The sequence below is a fragment of the Rhamphochromis sp. 'chilingali' genome (assembly GCF_963969265.1).
Source record: "Rhamphochromis sp. 'chilingali' genome assembly, chromosome: 2".
Taxonomy (NCBI): domain Eukaryota; kingdom Metazoa; phylum Chordata; class Actinopteri; order Cichliformes; family Cichlidae; genus Rhamphochromis; species Rhamphochromis sp. 'chilingali'.
Genome location: NC_137930.1, coordinates 16,775,192 through 16,798,661, shown reverse-complemented (window position 1 = coordinate 16,798,661; position 23,470 = coordinate 16,775,192). Strand labels below are relative to the sequence as shown.

The 23,470-nt window shown below is 42.6% G+C and overlaps 1 protein-coding gene across 9 annotated transcripts in view; it reads left to right on the top strand.

Annotated features, from left to right (window-relative positions):
- dab2ipb (DAB2 interacting protein b) overlaps positions 1–23,470 on the top strand; it is a 177,726-nt gene that overhangs the window by 113,401 nt on the left and 40,855 nt on the right. For 8 of the 9 annotated variants that reach the window (XM_080874667.1, XM_080874666.1, XM_080874670.1 and 5 more), the window contains 3 exons: positions 9,808–9,961; positions 11,605–11,703; positions 14,104–14,658. In XM_080874667.1, the coding sequence (XP_080730793.1) occupies positions 9,808–9,961; positions 11,605–11,703; positions 14,104–14,658 (808 nt within the window). Of the gene's footprint in view, positions 1–347; positions 501–9,807; positions 9,962–11,604; positions 11,704–14,103; positions 14,659–23,470 lie in introns of those variants that run through there. The other variant, XM_080874671.1, reaches the window with a different exon arrangement.

Genomic DNA, 23,470 nt, shown 5'->3' with positions numbered 1-23,470 from the left:
TGAAAGTGTGTGTGTCCCAGAGAACGAGTACAGCTAGATTAACTTCTTTTTTTAAAAGTTGGAACTAAATGACTTGTTGGTTTAACTTGGTGGTTAAAGGCAGCACCCATATATGAATACACAATCCTGGATAAGTTAAAGTGACCTCAAAGCATTATATCAAAGCGCTTGAACTTTTCATGCTGTTACTTGTGCTTTATTTTATGCCAGTGTAATTTCAAAGTGCAGTGTGGGCAGGCCTGTCCTAAATAACAGCGCTGTCTTTTTAAATGGGATGTGGAGATGGGTGTGTGTTAGTAGCAGCAGACATCCTTAGGGAGCGGTGTGGTGTAACTCAGAGGGCAGAGTCTCCAGCCACGTTCCCAGAGACTCAAAAATAGTCAAGGAAAACGCAGGGACAGTTCACTAGCGAGGAATGCAATCCAACGTAGAGTTGTGCGTTTGGGGGAATCCGGCTCCGAGAGGTCCTGCTGGAGAATGTTTCACCTATTTAGTAAATCGTAAGTGTCACTTTTGTTTTAATGCTGTGTTCAGGGGAACGACTGCTGCTGTGGATAGCTACAGCACAGCTGCACTCTGTGGTTTCTGGAGACCTCTGTTGTTGCATCCGTCTCAAGGGTTCACTGTACAGTGTGGCTTCCGTTCAACTAGTTTTTAGTACATAAATGACAAAGTGTTTTCCTTATGAAATGATTTGTAAAAGGAAAAAGAAGGAGTAAAAGTGCAATACATCTGAACAGTCGGACAGGAAGGTGGCTAGAGGAAAAAAAGAAAGACAGGTTTAGACTTGGAGATGAAAACTATTCAATGCCAGAGGCAAATCTTGGCTTTAGATTGCAAATAAGATCTCTGTATTGACAGCACGCTCTGAAGTTTAGAGCCAATTATGTGTGAAAATAACTATCTAACTCTGATATGAATAAAAATGCAGCTATGAAGGGGGGGGGGATGCTATATGCAGCGATCGTAAGCTACTTGTTGTTTTCCCATCTCAGTTTTGCCGTATTGTGTGGGAAGAAAAGTCTCTGCCCTTTTCTCCTCGTAAACTCCGGTGTTCGCCTGCTTCGTTGTCCAAAAGCCACTGGGGTGTTTGCATATTCAGGTCAAGAAGTGAAAAACACACTTCCTCATCTCCTCTGCTCATTTGCATGTTTTGTTTTTTTTTTGGTTTGTTTTTTTAATCCATGTTCCCTGAGCACTTAGCAGTTATGCAAGAGTTCAAGAGAGAAGCTTTGTTGCTTCTTACTAATTTGTGTTTCTTTCTCAGCGTAAAATGCTCACACGTGAATCCAGCACATGAGCACAGATGCTCACACTGTTTCCGTGACCTTGGCATACCTTAGGTATTCTCAGCCTGAGTCATACCCGCTAGTATGTGACAGTCCTGATCCTAATAGTCTATTAATGTCACTGTGGAGGTTTGTTGTTAGAGCCTATATGTTGAACTTCCCCAGGTGATAAGATTAAATAAAAAAAATCAATAATGGCTAATGAACAAAAAAAAATGGGTGATGTTTAATGGAAAGTGTGTTTGTCTGTCTGATGATAAACTTTAAAACAATCCAGTTGTATTTGTATAGCGCGTGTAACAGTTGCCTCAAGGTGCTTTTTATTGATTTAACTGACATTCAGTTGTGGACTGAATTTAACCCCTGCTGGATTCACAATCCAATTTAAAACCTTCTTCTCACATACACGCTCTTTAATAATCAAGCCCCAACTTAAATACCTTATAGTGCCAACAGGGCACTTCTTTCTCAGACTGCAGGCTTACTTGTGGTTCCTAGGCTATTTAAAAGTAGAATGGGAGGCAGGGTTTCAGCTTTGAGGCGCCTCTTCTGTGGAACCGCCTCCCAGTTTGGATCCAGAGACCGGATCTCTCAGCGTGACCTTGGTCTTGTCTCCTTTCCATCACTTCCAACCGCTCACACCACATGGCTGCCCCTCCCTGAGCCTGGTTTTGCTGAAGGTTTCTTCCTGTTAAAAAGGGGTTTTTCCTTTCCACTGTCGCCAAGTTCTTGCTCACAGGGGCTCGTCCTGTTGTTCAGGATTTTCTTTCTATGATTCATATTGTATGGGGAAAAATAAGACACTGATAACACCTTATTGATCATAATAAATCATTAGGATATTTTTTCCCCTTCTTTTCATCACATGAAGTGCATTGATGCGGTGCTCATAATTCATTGGTGGTCAATACTGTGACCCTTGCCCTTTAGCTTTGATTTAAAGAGTCACCAATAAGTATAACCTTTGACCTTACTATAAAATCTCTTGGCTTGATTGCCTCACGCCTGATGTAATTATGAGTACAGCTATGGATCCACAGTCGGTTTCCCCGTCCTGAAGAAACTGTACAATATGTTTTGATAGACCCTTTTTCTGACCCTTTACTGACCTGGGTTAGAAAAATGAAACGTGTAAGAGGGATTTACCACATGCTATGACATCACCGCCAATGACAACCAAACAGTCCTCGCAGATCATCATTCAGTCATTCTGTATGCAGCCATTGTCTTTGCAGCCAGCTGTCCTGTTCTCTTTCACTCAGCGCACCAGCTCCAAGCCAAAAGCTCGGCCCCCACACCAATTCAGCGCTTCAGCAGTCCTCATTGGCCTCCTGCTGCGAGTGTCCTGGCAGATGTTACAGTGAATTACCTCCCAGTCTCGCAGGGAGACTGCACACTCACTGTAATCAAGCTGTGTGTGTGTGTGTGTGTGTGTGTGTGTGTGTGTGTGTGTGTGTGTGTGTACGTGCACGAGTGTTACAAGACAGGCTCAGCGGCTGCCTTAGCTCTCTCCAACAGTTGCTCCTCAACCACCTGATCTCAGCTACCAGCCAATGCTTTCCACATTGTAATGTGTCTGCCAGCACTCTGAGTCAGACATCCCTACAGATGCCTAAAAGGGGGGAGTGGGGGTGGGCTCAAGGAGCTGATCATTTAGGAGATACTGAATACTAGAGCTAGGTCCCTCCTTTCCTGTGTGTATTTGTCCCTTTTGTGTGCATGTCTTTCTGTGTCTCATTCGCTCCTTTAAAAGCTTCCTTCCTCTATGTATATGAAAGTCCCTCTTGTGTGGCGCTATTTCTTCTCTACTATACTCTAAGCCAATGTGTGGTCCACGTACAGCTCTAACTGGTTCTTATTATTCCTCGCAAAAAACGTTGATGCCAGCGCTCGTTCTTTTATTCCCTGGGTCAGTATTCCCACTTCCCAGTGTGATTTCTCATTTGTCTTGTGTGCTATTAAGACCACTGGCAGCGCAGAAGCCTAAAGTGTCAAAACCGCCATCAAGAATAGGTACCACGAAGTGCTAACATGCTAGTTTTGGACTGACGTCTGTGTTACCCCCGTTTACATGTGCATGAATGTTTTTTACGGCTTTCGCTGTCAACGTCGCGACTCTCGCAGCCACGCCATTTAGCCACTCGGGGAACTCAACCACGTCACAGATGGATGAGCTTTTAATTAAGAGTTGAAGCTCAGATATTATGTGCAAATGTCCTCCCGCAAAGCCAATTGTAAGTGGACCGTCTCTTTCAGCGCCACATCACAAATTCATTTCATCGGCAACCTCGTCTTCATCTCAAGAGATCGGTTTTTCACCGTGTGTCAGGCTTCAGCTCTGGATGAGGTTTGCTCTGTTGCTCTGTTGACTGGATCCGCCGGCTGGCCTGATTGCTGTTTGGTCTCCGAGGCCTGTAGCCACATGTCAGCGGTGCAGCTCACACATCCACTGTTCTGCACCAGCAGCATCTGACAAGATCCCTTTTGTCTCCTTTTCTTTGACTGCTATTCTTTCCTGCTCTTACTATGGGCCAGATTTTTTTTTCTTTTTTTGTTTTGTGTATATTCTCTTGCTACCCATCACCCAACTGTTCCGATGACAGTCGACAGATGGCTGGTTGATGCAGGAAAACGTACATGTTCATGGTCTTTACCCAAAATGCTGTTCTGTCGCTGAATAAAATGTGAAACGAGGACACGAATGCAAAAAAAGAAAAGAAAAAAGAATTCTGACAGTGAGTGTTGTGAGATTTATTTTTTTTCCTCAACATTACTCCCTGAGTCCGTATTGCCTCATTATTCAGGCTGAGCTCTGAGAGAGACTCCCCACGTCTGCCTGGATCAAACGAGCGATCGGACTCATGACAGAGTTTTCTGCAGCCAGTGTGACAGACACTTTTTTGTTCCACTGGTCCTTTCCACTGAGTCAGCGCCAAAGCAGTGGGAATAATGGACACTTCATTGTATGAGGCTTGATGCATGAATAATGGTCTGTTTGTCTGCTTTCCTGTTCATGTAGTGCACGTGTTTCATAATCAAGCTAGAACAATTACTCTGTGTGTGTTTATGTGTGTGCGTGTGTTTGTGCAGCATGTGTTTGTTAAGTGTGATGCTCTCCTCTTTGATGCTTTGAGTTAGGGGCCCAGGTGCTTGCAGAGTAGTTGCTGCCGGCTGCCTGGATCTTTTTTTTTTTTTTTTTTGCTTTGAGGACCATCTATGAGCCAGGCCAGCTGCAGAAGCTGGAGAATGCTTCAGGCGCAAATGTGATGAAAAGTCACTGTGTTGGACATTGCTTTAGGTATAGTGTTACAAAGAACTGGTTTAAGCATTGTGTTGCAGTTTCTAACCCCAAATGTCTTTGACTGGTTTCACAGCAAAAGAGCACTACATCAGTGGCCTTGGGGCACGAACCAGTTTGTTTTTTTGTTAGGAGGAATAGGCAACCGACTTTTAACCCAGAAGGTAAATGGTACATTTACAAAAACAAAACAAAAAGAAACAAAAAAAGCAACATTTTACAACTTCAACCTATGGGGCGATCGTGGCTCAAGAGTTGAGAGTTCGCCTTGTAATCGGAAGGTTGCCGGTTCGAGCCCGGCTTGGACAGTCTCGGTCATTGTGTCCTTGGGCAAGACACTTCACCCGTTGCCTACTGGTGGTGGTCAGAGGGCCCGGTGGCGCCAGTGTCCGGCAGCCTCTGTCAGTGCGCCCCAGGGTGGCTGTGGCTACAATGTAGCTTGCCATCACCTGTGTGTGAATGTGTGTGTGAATGGGTGGATGACTGGATATGTAAAGCGCTTTGGGGTCCTTAGGGACTAGTAAAGCGCTATACAAATACAGGCCATTTACCATATAATTCAATAAGTGTGGCTTATACCTGCTTTCTAACTGCAGGCACATCGAGCAGCATCTCGAATAGCTCTGACAGCTACACTCATGCTGGATGCAAAGCCTTTGCTCATCAGAATAGAAAAATCATATCACGAGAACGGACACAATGGAATCTACTGCTCGGGATTGACGCTGCAAAACTACCTTTTTATATTTGTTTGTAATTCATTTATGGATAATGAATGACCATAATGACCCTAACCCTAACCCCTTATGGATAATCTTAGACCCCCTTATGGACTTTTTTTTTTCTCGATCCTGTAGCCAATCGATCGGTTATAGAGCAGGCAGTCCAACAGTATTGATGTTTGTTCTTAATACAGAGAGTTTCTCTTTTTTTGCTGACAGTATTTATAGTTGCACAAAGGCACACATCGTAGTTAAAGTGATAATAGGCAACTTTTCAACCGTCTGTACCCTCTGTGCTCCTGCTGTAAAAGTTGAATCGCTTTCCAACTTTCCATCAGAAACCATACACAGATATTTTAAACTTGTATGCATTTCTCTCCTGAATTCTTTTTAACTTTATGTGTCTTTGCCTCTTTTTTAAGTTTGGCTAGATAATGTCTCACAATTACTTTGGAATAAAATAAGTTCATCTCGCTTCTGAAAGAATGAGTTAGATGGCATCAAAAATTTAGCAAGTACTAATTTGTCATCCTTTGTCTTTGATTGGCTGTGGTTGCTAATATGTTTACCTAAACATTGTCTCTTGTGTGCTTAGTAGAGAGGACGATTAACAACTAACTGTCGTGCCAGCATGCAAGCTGGAAGAGTATCGATTGTTGTGAATGTTGGACTAACTAAATGCTGTGTAAACACTGGACGTGGGGGTGGTATCCACAGTAACCGCCAAAATCAAGAAGACTTAACACCCTGCCTGGGTTTATTGTTTTTCGTCATGTTGGAAGGGTTAACTTTGCTCTTTTGGCTCGTTCTGGTTGTTGGTTATTGGAACGACAACACAAAGAGGGCATTTATTTCCCATGTGGAGATTAGCACTAATTCACGTGCACGTTAATGTGTTTTTGTTGTAGTTCATATGATTGTAGTGAAACAAAGCAAACTCTTGTAGTAGCTCAGTGGGATGTGGATTTTGAGAGTGCTGTTTCTTTGCGTCGCACTCCATTAATTCAGCCTATCTCGAGCTCCCAGTACAAACATACTCCCTTGCGGTGTAGCCAGTGCAGTGTTATGCGTCTAAGTACACTGACGCCTATAAGCGCCTGATGTTTCAGACTGTATCGGAGCCCAGACAGCCTATCTGATGAACTCTCTTTACAGGATGCAGACACAAAGCGCACTGGGTGAAGCCCAGACACACTCAGGATCCATTACTCTGCCGAGGTTCAATGGAAACTCAGTTAGGAGTCAGTATTAGGGCTGGCAGAGCAGAACACAGTCTGTCTAGTTCTCACAGTGGGCTGATGGGATTTGGCCTGATGCAGCAGCATAAATTCCTAAATAGTGAATGTACAGCTACACTACCAGGTTTCTGGGATTATAAAAAAAGAAATTTAAACAGTCCTTCAGAGACAATTACGTACTGGAAGAGCAGCAGCTTTGCTTTCCCACACAGCGCTCGCCGATCGAAGAATATTTTCACCAGTCTCTATCCCTCCTTGGTTTTTTTTTGTTTTTTGGGGGGGCTATTTTAAATGTGCGGAACAACCACCCGGATTGTTGTTGTTGTTGATACATTTTGCTCTGCAGTCAGAAAAAGGATTCTGCAATTTGGCTGAAGTGGAAAAGCTGAGAAAAGAAAAAGGTGCAGGTAGAAGCTGGTTTAACAGTAACGGTAGGAAAAAAACTGTCTCTCATCCAAGACAAAAACATAAAGGATCAAAATGGGTTTAAATGAACATGTAAAGTCTGCAGTTTGAATCCAGACGGGAGACTCTGGTTCATGTTGGCAACATCTCGAAACTTTAGCATCTAATAAAAACCCAACAGGGGGCCGTCATGCCTTCCATCACATAAGAGGTACTTGGTTGATTAAAAATGCAATCCTCTTTTGTCGATGTGAATGTATTTATTATCCTGGCTACTTGTCCGGGACTACAGTTACATTTCTTGGGGGTTGCGCATCAGGTTACGTGCAAGGTTATGGCTTAGGGGTTAAAAGGGGTTTCCAGTTATGTCATAGCTTACAACATGCATTTCCCCACGGAAGTCTAAATCAAGCGTTACACGAGCACGTATTTCTGCATATTTATTTTCTTGCGTTATGAGCCACTGGTTTGAAATATCTGTAATATTTAAAAAGAAAGCCAGAAGAACACAGTGAGTGAAACAAATCTGAAGCACAACTTAGAGAAAGCGCTGGAAAGATATGTGTCAGGTAGTCGATGTGAAACGTGGACCCCCACCTAAACAGATGAAGGGAAGCGTAGATACAAGTTACTGAAGGATTGCCAAGGACAAAGAAGGACGTTTTCTTATAATGGCTGAAGCTGAGGGTGGTAGGAATGAAAAGGAGAAAGCACCATGTCCTGCTTGTATTGCAGGTTGACATTTGCAGGAGGTTGGCATAAAGGCTTTGTCAGATGTAGACGTTATGAACAGGATTCAGACGTCAGACACTCTTTTACTGTCGTTATGGTGAAGCGGCCCAGAATAGGCTGTAAATTACACGTCGCGGCACAGTTTAATACAGTGCCACACAGATGACAGGCAGCATATTTATTTATCAATTCATACTTTCACAGTCTGGCACAATTCTCGCTGACACTAATGTTCTTCTAATACAATATGCTGAGAGGAAAAAAAAAAAAGAGTCATTATGTAAGAATGAAATGGATGCCTTTTAGGGGACGCAGTGCATTCTTTCTGAGGCAGTTCTTCTGTACTTTAGTCAAATTCTGGATCATTCTTTTACAGATTAAATGCTCACGCTCCCTGTTCACCTCTGCCTCAGTATGAGAAATGCACGTGCTACGAGTTCATTAAAGCAGCGCTCTGACGGATTGTTTTCCTGCAGTTAGTTCCCTTAGAATCATCCGTGCAGCTTTAGGAGTTTGAACTGTGGTCCGTGGACATTCCCTTCCTGTTTCTGACAGAACATCCCACCAAAAAAAAAAAGCAAGAGAAAAAAAAAATCCCCATTTCCCCTCCTTTCTGATTATTTTACTTGCTCTCTGTTCTGCCCAGTACCCTGTCAGCCAATCACAAAGCAGAGGAAGGTGCAAAGTCACTTCCTCTCCAGCTATGCTGGGGGAGTAAGAGCTTCTAAAACTGGATTTTCATATTCAGAGCTATCCTTAAGGCTTTTTTTCCTCTCCTTTTTTCTGTATTTTGCACCTTGTTGTATTCTTTTCTTCTGTTTCACAGGATGGCATTTTCCTCTGTACGCTTGTGTATGTGTGCGTGTGTGTGCGTTTGTTATTAAGTAAAAAAAAAAGGGGGGAAAAAGCACAGTGTCCAGGTCATTATCCACTTCACATTGCACAGAGGATTTGGCAACAAAGCTGACTGACTCTACAAAGGGCCGCACGCAGTCACTAATCTGTCATTACGGCTGCTGCATTTTTCCTGAAAAGCTCTTCCTCTACTCCGCTGAAAATATGTACAGTATACACACACACACACACGCGCGCACACATGCATGGGATTAGTGTGTAAGCCGTCCATAGAGGGCACTGTTAAAAGACTGTTCTCACTCATTACATGAGCAATTGAACCCTTGTCTTCATCTTCCTCTCGAGTATTGGAGCATCAGGGGCTGATGTTATGTAGCGTGCCTGTTGCTGCGTGCAGCCCTCACTGATGTTACAGTATTTAACTTTTCATCCTCTTCCAGCTGCGATGCGGTGGGGATCGTAGGGTTAGTGGTTAAAGGAAACACGCGAGCGTTAAGTGCTTGTTTTTGACTCTGGATGATGTTGGTTGACTTCATGATGTGGAAATCTCAAATTAATGTTGCTCACCAGCATATATACACGGCGTAGAGACACATTTGCTCGTCATAAGTGACACTCAATCCAACTCTTCTGTAAAGACAAAGTAGGGCAACATCAAACACAGCAAACAGTGGAAAGCTCTTTACTTTGTCTCTTAATCTTCTTTGGCTAAAAAAAAAAAAATGCCTGTGAATTGTGGGCTTAGGGGCCGTCTTTGACAAACTATTGAACGTTTCTCTAAGGGCACTCTGAGCCAGAGAATGCTGTTGTGTTTTGGGTCCTAAATGGAAGTCCAAAAAAGCATCTATGAAGCGGGTTTATAGCGGTGGAAGATGATTGCATCACGGATGTCTGAACATTAATGATAATCTGTAAAATGCTTAACTTCCTATTTATGGTGGTTCTGCTGCATTAGTTGGCAGAACAGCTTGAGTCAATCCTCCGAGCTCGTTTCATTAATTCATTGATGCTCCAACTTGTAAATGAGGAGCCACAAAGCATCTGCTATCGCCGTGCTTAGAAGTGGCTGCGTGAATGTGTCGATATAAGCGCAGCGTGCGAACTCGTCGGCTGACTCGAAGGCAAGTGGAGCATCCTCTCCTCGTCCTCCTCGCGCTCGCTTCCTTCGCGCTTGCTGTTATGGGCGGCCCATATGCTTCCTCTCTCGCTCCTGCCCGTCAAACTCGGCAGGGTGATTCAGTTTTCTCTTCTTCTTTCTCCGCTTTTAGATCTCATCTGATGCCAAGGCTGAAGGAGTCCCGCTCCCATGAATCACTGCTCAGCCCCAGCAGCGCTGTGGAAGCCCTGGACCTAAGTATGGAGGACGAGGTTATCATCAAGCCCGTTCACAGCAGCATCCTCGGGCAAGACTACTGCTTTGAGGTGAGAGGATGTCGGGGGGACGGGGGGGCTATATGCATCCACACACAGCCTATATGCTGCTTTGCTTGTGAAATAAAATAATTCAATAGTTAATGTACTTACTACAACTACACACATAGCTGACAGTCATCAACTGTATCTGAATTTGACATCCAGATGCTGGCAGCCATCAAAGCTGAGCTTACAGGAAAAGTCAGTTTTTGGATTTACAGTTTGTTCTGCAGCTTTTCTGCATGCGCAGCAGAATCCCAGAATAAGCTAACAGCTGAAATATTCATTAATTTTAATGAGCCTGCCTTTATTTGTAGTTCGAGTGAAGTAACGACTCTGTGTTGTTTTCCCAGTTACCACAACACGCTATTTTGGGTTTGCTATAACCCTTAACTGGCTTTTTCTCAACTCAAAGTAGGACTTTTTTTTTGCTGAGTATTTCCTTAATCTGCCCCTCGCCCCCAAGATTTTAGTTTCAGATCACATAAGAAAAACTAAAGCTAGAAAGAAGAATCTGGAACTGCTTGGTACATTTTTTTTAATATTATTCTAGCAACAACACTAGCTGAAGCTCCTGGGCATTCAGTGCCATCTGTCATATCTACACAATAATAATACTCAAAAGCTGAGAAAAAGCTAATTAAAACTAATGGTCACAACAAATCTTTAGTATTGCTATTTATCCAGGAACCCCCCTGTGCCATAGTTTACTAATTCACAAATTTTAATCATTAGTTTGGGAAATAGAGTCCGTAGGACAATATTAGCTATTTGCAAATATATTGGTGTCATCATTTGGCAACCCGTCTTTGAAACGCCACAAACGCAACAAGCAGTTGATTCCAGCAGAATCGAGCAGAGCGTGAACAAGTAAGACAAAATAAAATGACATTATTTTTAAACTGCATTCCCATATTATCTTGAGAAAGACTCATAAGTAACTAAAGATAACAAATGTAATGGAAATCTGTTCATGATTCATAATATCAGCCGATATATTGGAGTTCTAAGTCCCCAAATATTGGTGTTGGTATCTGTCTTAAAAAGCCTATATCATTCAGCCTCTAGCAGGAATATTTTTGGAACCAGCGAGTCCTCTAATCCCCTGTCTTTGCTGTAAATCTCCTTCTTTATGAGCTGCTGATGACCAGTCGCAATCAAAAGTCATGATAGAGCCAACTTCTCTTTATTGTGGAACACACAATGTTGTGATTAACTCTTGATGACTTTTCTCTAGTTACAGAAAATCAATGGAAGTACAGTGGGCAGTTTCTTTAATTACTACATGAAATTTGATGTCTTGTAATTATTGTTGTTGGAGCAGAGAAATTCAAAACAAATTATGACAGACTTTGTCTTTAATCACTGCATTAAGGGCTGAATTGTCAAGAAGGGAGCTTCTTGGAGGGAAGCGACCCAATACTATCCTAAACTTTCTGCCCTGTGCTCTGTTCACCATTCATCCTGCTGTGCTTATTTTAAACCATCCAGTTTCAAAAACAGCTCTCACATAAGGAGACTGAAGATGCTCCTACCATTCTTTTGCTGTCTGTGGTATTTATGAGCAAAGTTTTAGTGAAACCTTCACTGTTCTATTTTTTTTCTGACAGTATCACCAAAGCATTTTAAATTTTCCCTTCTCTCTGTGGTAGGTCACTACCTCCACAGGAAGCAAATGTTTCTCATGCCGTTCAGCAGCCGAAAGAGACAAATGGATGGAGAATCTGAGGAGGGCTGTACAACCAAACAAGGTGAGTATGCAAAAACACACAGTGGGTGTGAAGTATTCAGTGGTAATATGTTCATACACAAGTGTCTCAATTCCAAACACTTTGAAACAGTGATGAGGACAGAGCCATACAGAGTTTACACTGTGTTGCAACTCACGCAGCAAGAATCCGATGTGTGCACGTCAGGTTTGATGAAGAAGGCATACAGGCAACATGTAAAGAGCTTTTTATGTTTCAGTACCATCTGGGATCCTGACAAACAGCTGTGACAAGGGGAAGGTGGCAAACATTTTAAGCCAGGGAAATAGTCCTGCTCACCCAGCCTCTTCACTCTTTCATCCGTCATTATTTAGCAAATTACTCATTAATTAGATGTGGAGAAGTGGCGGCGTTGGGGGTGTGGAGGGGTTCTTAAATAGCTCTGGAATGTTCCTTGTCTTAGCCCTTTTGATATGTGTGTTTTGAGTGGATGAAATGCATTTTTTTAGCAAATGTTTTTAAAAATTAAACTTTATTTCGTAATTTTTCTCTAAAGCACTTTAAATATATCTACTACCACTAATCCACCACTACTATGATATTACCTATACCAGGTTAGACAGTCAAGAAAACTATGGCGTTTTTAAGATCATACATCTCGGTGAAAAAGCAGTTTCAGTTTTGGTTACATAAAGGCTACTGCACACAGTTTGCACTCGGATCTTTCTGCCAGAATGGCTTCCTAATGATCACAGTCACTAAGGAAGGCAGTGGCTGGAGACTGCAGCAGGAGCACAATTATAGTGACTGTGAACAAGGAACTTGAGATTGAGCTGCCTTTGAAATAATTGCTTGAAAGGTTGAGACCAGGTTTGTGACCGCTTGCAGCCAGTTGCCATCTTCAAAGCAACTTTGAGGCACCAAGATGGTGACGAAAACGCAATAAAAAAGACAGTCTGCAATCAGTTTGCAATTAAATTGGGTCAAGTTTGCAATTAGTCTGTAATTCGGTGCGCGCTCTTTATGATAATGAGGTGATTAACTGAGATAAACAAGGTGAAAACTGGAAATCCTTTGTCGTCTACAAACAGAGAAATTCCCATTAGCTACTTACATTCAGAATACTGCCAAAGCCTCATAGATTTGAAGAGTAAAATTGCGAGTGAAAGTTGGTTGTCCAGAGGTTGAGGGCGTTGCACACTCAGCCTAAGGTCAACCACTTGCAATCAGTTGTAGAAAGCAAAAACATTCAGTGCACTCACTGGGCAAACAACAATTGTGTGATTGTTTTCTTTCTAAACCTAAGTATTTTTATCAAGGCTAACCGAACTGCAGTTGAAGAATGAAAACGCTTTTAAAGAGCAAACAGCAGCATATTTAATTACCCTTTTAATTTCCTGCTTGGTTACGTCAAATGGTAGAACTGTGCTTTAATTATCATGTGCGCAGTGACTCAGCACATGAATCACGCAAGTCAAGATATTTGCTGTCTGTTGGAGAGATTAATAAGGAAGTTAAGTGCTCATCATTTGGAGGGTTTATTCTCTAGATTTGTGGGGGACGGACCTGGAAAGGAACACAAGTGCGATCCCTTGACATTCCTTGAAGGTTTATGTAAGACTGTGACATAACCAGGCAATATGTAGAAGAGCACGATGATATTTTGATAGAGACATATGTATGTTTTTCAGTTACAAATAGAAGCAAGTTAAAAAGCCTTGGGGAGGAAAAAAAAAAGGCCCGTCTTTTCTTTGTAGGTGTCTGTAACTCAGCTTAGTGCCTCAAATTTCAGCTCCCCGTTTCATGTAGCTGCACTTAAATGAATGGCGGAGACATCAAAAATAAGATGAAGAGCAACAGAAACACGAAGCGTAAACGAAATTTAACTGCACCATTAAAAAAAATGTGAAACGTATTCAGATACCGGTGAGTTCTGAGCACTCCAGAGATCTAAAGTAGTTCTCGTGATTGTAAGACGCTCTGCCACTTCTTTTTCTTTTTTTTTCCTCTTTTTTTAAAAATAATGTAATTCTCATCTCCTCTCTTCTTTTTGGGAGGTAGTTTTCAAAGGCAGTGTGAATAATGGGCCAAAAATATGCCCGCTCTTGGCAAAATCAATTGATGACATAAGAATGGGTTAGCACTCTGTGAAATAATGTAGGATATTTCTTAGCTCTTTAATGATCGGGAATGGAAGGGAGAAAGGGAGGTTTTTAAATTGCTTCAGTGAAATGTTTGAAATACTGCTGAGGTTGTTTTTGACTCTTGAAGCGGTGAGACTTCCCTGTCGGGGTCTGATCTCGAATTTTATCAGTTTGCTTTTCCAACTATGTGGTTTGTTTAGTGGATTTGTTCACTGCCTTTTTTTATTCAGTAAATTATGTTTATCATGTTGCTTTTAAAAATTTGATCAAACTACTTCCTGTCATCTTCCGTCTCCAGGACAACAGCCGACGGGTCGAGAACATGCTGAGGCTGTGGATCATCGAAGCCAAGGATCTGCCGGCCAAAAAGAAATACTACTGTGAGCTCTGCCTCGACGACTCGCTCTACGCCCGCACCACCTGCAAGCTCAAGACCGACAACGTCTTCTGGGGAGAGCACTTTGAGTTCAGCAACCTTCCCGCCGTCAAGACCATCACAGCCCACCTCTACAAAGACACAGACAAGAAGAAAAAGAAAGACAAAAACAACTACATCGGACTCATCAACATCCCCGTCGCAGCTGTCACCGGGCGACAGTTTGTGGAGAAATGGTATCCCGTCAGCACCCCGAACCCGCCCAAGGGCAAGACGTCTGGTCCCATGATTAGAATTAAGGCACGCTATCAGAGCATGAACATCCTTCCCATGGAGATGTACAAAGAATTTGCAGAGTACACTACCAATAACTACATGCTACTGTGCTCTGTGCTCGAGCCTGGGATTAGCGTCAAGAACAAGGAGGAGATGGCGTGCGCGCTGGTTCACATTCTGCAGAGCACTGGCAAGGCCAAGGTTGGTAGCAAAGATCCTTTATTTCAGATGTTTCCACGTACCTTGCCATGAGGTAATGACAAGACATTATGAAAGCTCACAGGGGTTAACTGTTCCTCCGCTGCCTGCTCATCTCGTGAACTGTTGACCCTCTCCTCTGCTGTAATGCAGAGCAGACAAAGACCAGACAGACAAGTGATTTCCTCTCGCTGCACCAGCCTGTATTACAGTTTTAACTCAAGCTAATCCCTCGCACATATCCCCCCGCAGCGCTCCGCAGCATACCGATGCAGGACCGAGCACTGCTTGTCTGTAGCACTCCAAGCACAGGGATAGATTAGCTCACCACAGTGGTAGCTAAGCCTCCCATGACAGCAGGTCGTTGGGACTCAAATAATCTTCCATCCGTCTAAAATAGCTGCCTTTGACTTTTCTTTGACGGCACAATATTTGTGTTTTCCGTGGGTAAAACATGATGCTATTTTGACCTTACATACTGTAGCTATGAAAAAAGTGGAAATTTGTGTCAAAATCAAGTTTTATGAGCACATATTGTTCTGATACAGTATGTGGAGAAAAGCAGTAGGTTGTAGGTTTTGCTCAAACATTTGTGAAATAATGGGTCCTTCGTTGTGCGTGGTGCTGTAGTAAAACGCTACCGTCTGGTAACAGCACAGCTAAATATTCCATGATTAACTAGTAGTGGGATTTATGCTATATGGAATTGTTTGGGAACCACAGCGAAGTGACAGATCACGTAAAATGACAGAGCCTGGTTGTCAAGTGCTGAGGTGCATACTAGATAAGGCCCTGATGCTTTCAAAGCTCATTAACATTAGCACAAAAACTGTGTGCTGGGAGCTTCCACAGTGTGTCTTTCGGCCCTTCTCCCTCCTCTAACCCCTCAGGTGGAGCAGATGGCCGCCTCTCCCCTGAGCCTGGTTTTACTGGAGGTTTCTTCCTGTTAAAAGGGGTGTTTTTCTTTGCCACTGTTGCCAAGTGCATGATCGTAGGGGGTCATCTGATAGTTGGGGATTTCTCTCTGTTATTGTTTATATATAAAGTACCATGAGGTGAATGGTAAATGGCCTGTATTTGTATAGCGCTTTACTTAGTCCCTAACTAAGTAACTGGTGATAGCAAGCTACATTGTAGCCACCCTGGGGCGCAATGACGGAGGCGAGGCTGCCGGACACTGGTGCCACCGGGCCCTCTGACCACCACCAGTAGGCAACGGGTGAAGTGTCTTGCCCAAGGACACAACGACCGAGACTGTCCGAGCCGGCGTTCGAACCGGCGACCTTCCGATTACAAGACGTACTGCCAACTCTTGAGCCACGATATTGTTGTTTTGATTTCACACTATATGAAATGAACTGAATTGAATTGAAGTTGTGTCTTTCAAAGGCTCCCGTAGGTGCGCTATGTATCAATGTCTATCACATCAGCATCACTTCGTCTTTTCTTCCTCGTCAGTTTCCAGCCACAGTTTCTGTTTCTGTTTAGTTTGCTTGTCAGTTTCTCATCAGCAAAGCTTTGGACTTTCTTTGACTTTATCCCGGCTCAGTGGGGCGATGAACGATTAGCGCTTAAGAAGTGATGTCAGTACACAATGTACTGCCACTGTGCTGGTTTTAGGCTCAGCACTGATAGCTGCTGATTGATGGGTGGGGGTGAGGCCGCCCCTAGTCCCCGCAGAGATGCCTACTTCCTTAATTACTTTCAATTAATCCCAGACTTCTGAGGAAAACACTGGTACTCTTAGTTCTTTCTCACCTCCTCCCCGGTCTTACTTCCCTGCTGCTAGATGCACATATGCTGGAGCTGGCAGCAAGAAGTGCTACTCCCAAATGCTCATCTTAATTATTATTATTATTATTATTATTATTAAAAGAGAGACACAGATAATTTCCCGAATACATCTGTGTTTCAAGAAAAGTCCTTTTAAATGTAGCCTTGCATGCTACATACTGACGCCTTTAGAAGAAGAGGCAAAGAACAGTCTGCGGTTTGATGCGAGCACAGACTTAATGATAGCTGCTCTTAAAATGCGGAGTGTTTGTTGTGTTAACTACTGCAGCTTCTTTCTTTCTGTCAAGGCTTCAAGACATTGTAAAGTGGTCTGACATTTTTAGGCGGCTTACTCACAAAAGTCTGTTGGGGGTTTTTTTCCCTTTAGCCTTGATAAATCAGAGATGGAGCAGTCACATCTCGCCAAACAGCACCCTGTATTTCCAACAAATCACTTATTCTAAAATACTTTTAAGCCTAATGATGATGTTCTGTGCTGCTGAACACATGCTTTAAATGGAGACGTTTCTGCGTGCGTTGTAGAGTTTGTTCAATTTGGCGATTAAGTGTTTTTCATGTCTTGCCAACTTACTTACAGTCTTCCTGAGAATTGGTGAGATATATTTAGGAATCGAGCAATTTATTTGTGCTGAGATAGACTCTGGGAAATCACGTAGGCTCGGCTTTCTGCAATTGTTTAATAAAGCCTTTGGTTATTTACTTCCCTCGGTATTATTGTGTAGTCTTCTAACTAGCCAAGCTCAAGTCAAATCCATGAGTCATTTTTCTCTAATTCAGTCTGCACCAGACTGGATTTTGGCAGCGTGGAAAAATGGAGACGATGCATTGCCGTAGCATTGGACGCTGACAAAAAAACACAGCACCCAGTGGAGTTGAAGTGGAGGTGAAAGTCTCTTTGTGGTCCTGCTGATGTGTGTTGTCTTTAATCTCCCATGCACAGGTCAAAACCAGCTTCTAAGTGGACCTGGAGTTGTTAGATGCAGATTTCAGGCTGCCGCAGTCATCAGTATGCAACACTCCTCGACTTCTGTTTCTTCTTGTGACATTTTATCGCCCATCACCAACTAATTAAGCCCTGCATATTCTGCTCTGTTGCACTCCTTTTCTCTTGCCCCCCCTCCCACTTCCATCTTTGTCTCCCTTCATCTCTCTTTCATGCTTCGTAGCATCTCGAGGCCAAAGGTCTCTGGAGAGATGTCATTACTGATGCTGTATTGATGTCTCGATGCATCGGTGAGCATAGGCACACCCTGCTTCACTGCATATAAGAGATTATGCACACACCGTTGTGTGATCACAAGAATTTAGCAGGCAGTTTATTCACTGTGTTCATGACCATTATGCCCAGGTCAGACTACATACATTTATTCGCACTTCAAAATAATGCTTACTTATCTTATATTGAGCCTCGTTGTAACCGATTGTCCTAAAGAAGCTGTCTTAAGGGGAAGGGAGCTAAAAAGTTCCCTTCCCCTTAAGACCATCCTCACTTTCCAGCTTTGTTCTGATTGGCTGACCCTTCACAAATAGAAAGCTTGAGTCACAGATGGGTAGGGGGACAGCGTTCACAGCTAGAGCTGTGTGCCTAAGATGACCATGTTAGGGCTATCCCTCCAAAATGCCAAATGTAGAAAAACTGCTTGAAATTTAGCATTTAAAAGTCATATTCTTTTCACTGCAATTCGGGGATTAGTATAATAATTGTGTGAGAAATCCAGTTCTCAGTCTGCAGGTTTTTGGTGCTGTTAGGGCTCGACATTGGGTCCATTCTTACCCTGTGGGAAATGGTGTTTTGTCTGTACACCCAAGCAACACCATTTGAAGTTCCCCAATGACAATAACAAGCCATCTGCTGTATTGGAATTGCCCGGAGAAGTTCACCTTCCCTTTTTTAAAAAAAAAGAAAATGTGGAAATATCCACTGCTGGCATTATTGATCACGTCCTCTTGATACTTCGGCCCTCGGGAAGATTATGTTCTAATTTTGTTGCCGCTCATCTTAGCTGGCTGTGCGAAGCGGCGATAAGGATTATTCATTTTTATGATAACTGGCCAGAGAGCGGGGGCGTTCCAGTTATTATGCCGTAGCGTTTTATGTCACAGCTCCTCGAGGTAAACTAACGGTCCTGCTTAAGAGGGAGAAATATGTGGGCTCTCCTCTGTGCATTCTGTTAGTAAATTGGTAAGTCAGCCCACAGCACAGCCTCACTTGTGTTAAGCGTTTTATTAATGTATTTTGCACTGTCATCAGCAGGTAGCGATGCTCATTGCGCAGCTGTGGCACACAGGCACAGTCGGCTTGCGCAAACACAATATAGTGTGACAAATGATTTACCAACATAACATAAAGGGCTCGGGTAGTTTTTGTATTCCTTTGGGCTTTTTCATTGTGGCTCGGAATGAATCGGTTGTCCCTTGATGGGGCCGGTGAGCATTCAGAACATGATGGCGGCTTGTCAGTGGATACCCTCCCCATTAACAGGAATAATGTGATTAGTGTATAATACACACAAGAGGGCACACTGAGGACAATCTCCTAATGCTATAGTGTGCTGGCCCCTTCAGCACACTGGAAATAACTGTAAAGCACGTCAGTGTCCTTGCTCCTCTCAGCGTCTCTTGTGTATTTGCGATATAGATGCGGCACATCATACCGTTTGACTTTATAATCATTCTGCCATGATTTTTATTGACCTTCCCCTGACAGCGTGGGGTGACACGAGCGGTGAAAGCATTTGAGCAGCATTTTCTCCAACAGGAGGAGAAAACTAAATAAGGGAGATGAAGCCGGAGCATACAGAGTGGTTTTGTTTCACCTTGTAGCAACACTGTTTTTGACTGTGGAGCCAGACAGCAGCAGGGAGGGAAAACATTCAGCTCTACAGCGATGCTCGGCACACATTGATCTTGGAAGTCTTTTGACATATCTGCTCGCACTAAAAATATCTGCAGTCTCACTCTCTTCTGCTCTCTCTGCTCTCGCTGTTTTTTTTTTTTTTTTTTTTTTTTAAATTGTTAATTTCCTTGCTTTTACTTGCATAGCATGCATGCATGCATGTGCAGCGAAAGGCATACCAATAAACAGCACGAACACGGTGCTGAAACAGGAAAAAATATGAAATTTTGAAATGTAATATATATGCAAGTTCTGTTTGATGTTGCCCAGCTTTAGCAACATGCTGAGCCTCACTCAAAGTGAGCTTCAGTTCGACTAGCTAGGCCATCTCAATTTTGTGCCGGGTCACCTTTGATCTTCGAGTTCCCTGTCCCCTCAGCGAAAGTGCCTCCATTTGCTGCACTTGCAGGGAAGAAAGTCGATGGTCATGAAGCTAAAAAATAAATAAGAATGTGGTTCAGTCTCTTTTGACATAGAAAGATGTGACTCTAGTTTTGGTGGTTGCTCCAGACTTAAATACTTCAACATGTAATGGAGGGATTTCTAACATGGGTGTTCATCCTCCAACATGTATTAATCTTCTGAAGAAATTTTCATTTTGGGATTAATAAGATATAGATTGTACAAAGGTCACGATTTAATTGAATTAAATTAGAATCTAATGCTAATTACCAAATGTTTTTATGCTAATGCAATAATCATGGTCACTGTGATACTTGGCAAACATCAGCATTCTTGTACATCAGTGTGAATATTAGCATACCGAGAGTTGGCTCAAAGCGCTGCTGCACCGGGTGCATTTTCACAGACACTCTAACAAGATGTTGACTTTTAATTTTGCCTTTAAACAAACCTTCAGTGAGTTAATATTAATCTTAGTGGGGTATGTGTTCTGTGTTGTTTACACCAAAAAATTTAAAAAAACACCTGCAGTAGAAACAGGCAGGAATGACTCATCAACATCTAATGACTTAATATGAGCCTTGTGATCAAGGTCTACCTCCTTTGTGGGTATAACGCTTTAGGACCACACGATGCATCCCTGCAGAAATAAAAACAGGGGTTAGATCCAGAGCTGTTCTGTTAACATGTTTCTGCAGCTGATGACATTAGCTGTAAAAACCTGGTCAAATCTATCATCGTAATGATTATCTGCACCAGCAGCTAAATCAGGAGGGTTGCAGGCTTTCCGAGTTTTGTGTGCAATGACAAACGTCTGTGCCTACGGGAGGAACCGCTTCCATTTCCGTCCAGCCTCTGGTCCTCTCTGTCAACCCAATGTGACCCTCACAGGAAAAGCTGCAGGGCTACAGTGCTGTAATACTATCCACCAGAGCCCACAGGGGGGAAAGACCAGAGAGGGCAGCAAGTGATGGAAAGATGAGATGGCTCATTGGTCAAAATGTTAATGTTGATGATTTTTGCACCCAAATGTATTGTTTTATTGTTTTATTTTTAACTTACTGTTTTTAACCTAATGTTTAGCTACCACCTTGTAGTGTGGGGGACATTACTCCTTACTTTTCTGAATAGTAATGCAGTACGCAACTTAATTACTCACCAAACAAAGTAATTGATTACACCACTCGTTCCATTACTTTCTTGTTACGCCATCAAATGACCTAAAATGCACAGTCTCATAATTACCATTTAACAATATAAACCTTAGACCACACTCCAATACAAATCCCTATCCTAATGAGGACCAACTGCATCTTTCTTGTGGTCTTTAGGTGTGAACACAAAGCACAGATGAAAACAACCAAAAGAGGCTTCAAAGTTATCGCCATAGTGCTCGTCACTGCCTTGATGCCTTGCTGAGTTACATTACTGTTACTGAAAAATAGAATGTGATTACATCAATTATGTTACTTTGTAACGTGTTACAACCAATGCTGCTGTCTTGTAGTTTACATACTGGTACAGTATTGGTATAGCAATAGTTAAAGTTTTTCTTCTCCTTGCTCTCACCTTCAACCGTTCATGGTAGATGCCCCTCCCTGAGCCTGGTTTCTTCCTGTCAAAAGGGAGTTTTTCCTTCTCTTTGTTGCCAAGCGGCTGTTCATAGGTGGTGGAGGGGAGGCAGTTGTTTTGATTTAGGGCTACATGAATAAGAGTGAAATGAATTGAACCACCAACAAGTAACTTCTATGTTATGTGATTTCCAATAAGTCCGAGTAGCTCCTCAGTCTGTGAATCTAGCTCTGCTAAATATTGTTTTTAGTCACGGGAGAGGGAGACAAATGAATAAACAAAAAGCATTTATGCCGAATTGAAACCTTCATCCATGCTCTGTTGGACATCGGTGGAATCAAATTCGAAGCACCGTGAAAGAAAAGAATAAGCACTGCTATGAATTAATTTCAGTAGTTTGAATTCTGTCACGTACATTTTCTACACCCAACACAGCGCAGTGTGCATTTATTCTAGCCACTGAATGTGAGGTAAATTGATCTGTCAGTATGAGAGACACATATAGACAGTTTTAAAGGGAAAGAGTTCAGAAGAGCATGTCGTTACCGAACATCTTTTTTTCCTCTTTTTCTCTTCTCCTGCCCCATTACTTCCTTTTAAGGTATTTTATTGCTCTCACTGTTGGATGTCTTCTTTATATTGCCATAGAAACACAAAAAAATCTCTGAGCCAGTGCAAAACATAAACATGACCCCTTTTTTGTGTGCTTCTCCTCTCTCCCTCTTTTCAAGTCTCAGTGTTTGCCTTGCAAAGCACAGCAGTTGGAAAGTGTGCCATTTAAAATATCAGTGCTTCTTGTTGTCTTTGTCATTGTCAGAGGCTCTTGCAGTGAGAGCCCTGATTGTTATCGTGCAGATTATCACGTCTCTTCGGGCCTCAAAGGCCGTGTGTTTGGATTTCAGCTCCAAAGCACGTGCAGACACTTGCAGAGGAACATCACTGAATATAGATGTGACACCGCTTTAATGGCAAAGTAAACCAATACGTAGGGAACTTCAACTTTCTCAACAGGAGTTTGTTCCCTACTATTTATTAGATCTAATGAGCCTTGCTGCACTGCTTAGCCTCCCTCTGACCCTATAGTAATATCACCCTCCTTTCTCTGCGCTCTGTGTGTTGGGCTTTTTTGAAGCATGGCCTTCTTGATGAGATGTGGCAGTGATATAGGGAGCGTTCTAGTTCTCCTTATTAGCACTGAAGCGGAGGGAAGGGGCGGGGGCATAGGCAGCAGGATTGAGGGCGTCAGAGAAAAGGCTGGAGGGAAAAGGAAGGCACTCCAGACACTTTTTAGGACACGATTGCTCAGACCATTTAGATGCTAGTGGTTATGTATTACACTAAATTATGGTCTGCGTATAATAACTCAGCGCTGTTCTGTTTGAATTTAAAGTCCGCGCAGTCATTTGTTTTTACAATATGCAGGTATTGTAGAAATACCACTAGACAAGACTTAAAAAGTCAATCCACTGAACACCTTTTCGCACTGACCTTCATAGTCCACAGAGGATAAATCTCGGTGACTTTCACAATACCCTTGTTTATCCTCTTGTGCCACCCAGTGGTTAGTTTTTGTTGTCCATTTTTCAGAAAATACTTGCAAAATTATTTCATTTCCCATCATCCTCTTCTGCACTAGTTTTCATACCCCCGTTCTTCGACTGTCTTTTATTAGTTTCTTCGGTTGAGTTGATTTGTTTTTGGTTAATAATAAAATACAAATATGTGACTACGTACACCCGATGGCCACTTTATTAGATACACCTTGCTAGTACCTTTAGCCTTCAGAGCTCCCTTAATTTTTCATAATGTAGATTCAAAAAGGCTGATATTCCTCAGAGACTTTGGTCCTTATGGATAAAATGGCATGATTACACTCTGCAGATTGGTCAGCTACACAGTCATTATGGAAATCTACTCTTCTACCCCATCCCAAAGCTTATTGGATTGAGATCTGGTGGCTGTGAAGGTCAGTGAACTCAAAATAATGTTCAGAAAACAAGCTTGAGATGATCTGAGCTTTGTGACATGGTACGTTTCTTGCTTGAAGCAACCATCAGAAGTACACTGGGATCAAATCGATAGACATGGCTGGAAACAATACTTGCTTGTTTTCATGTTGCTTACACCGATTTTGAACCTACCATCCAAACG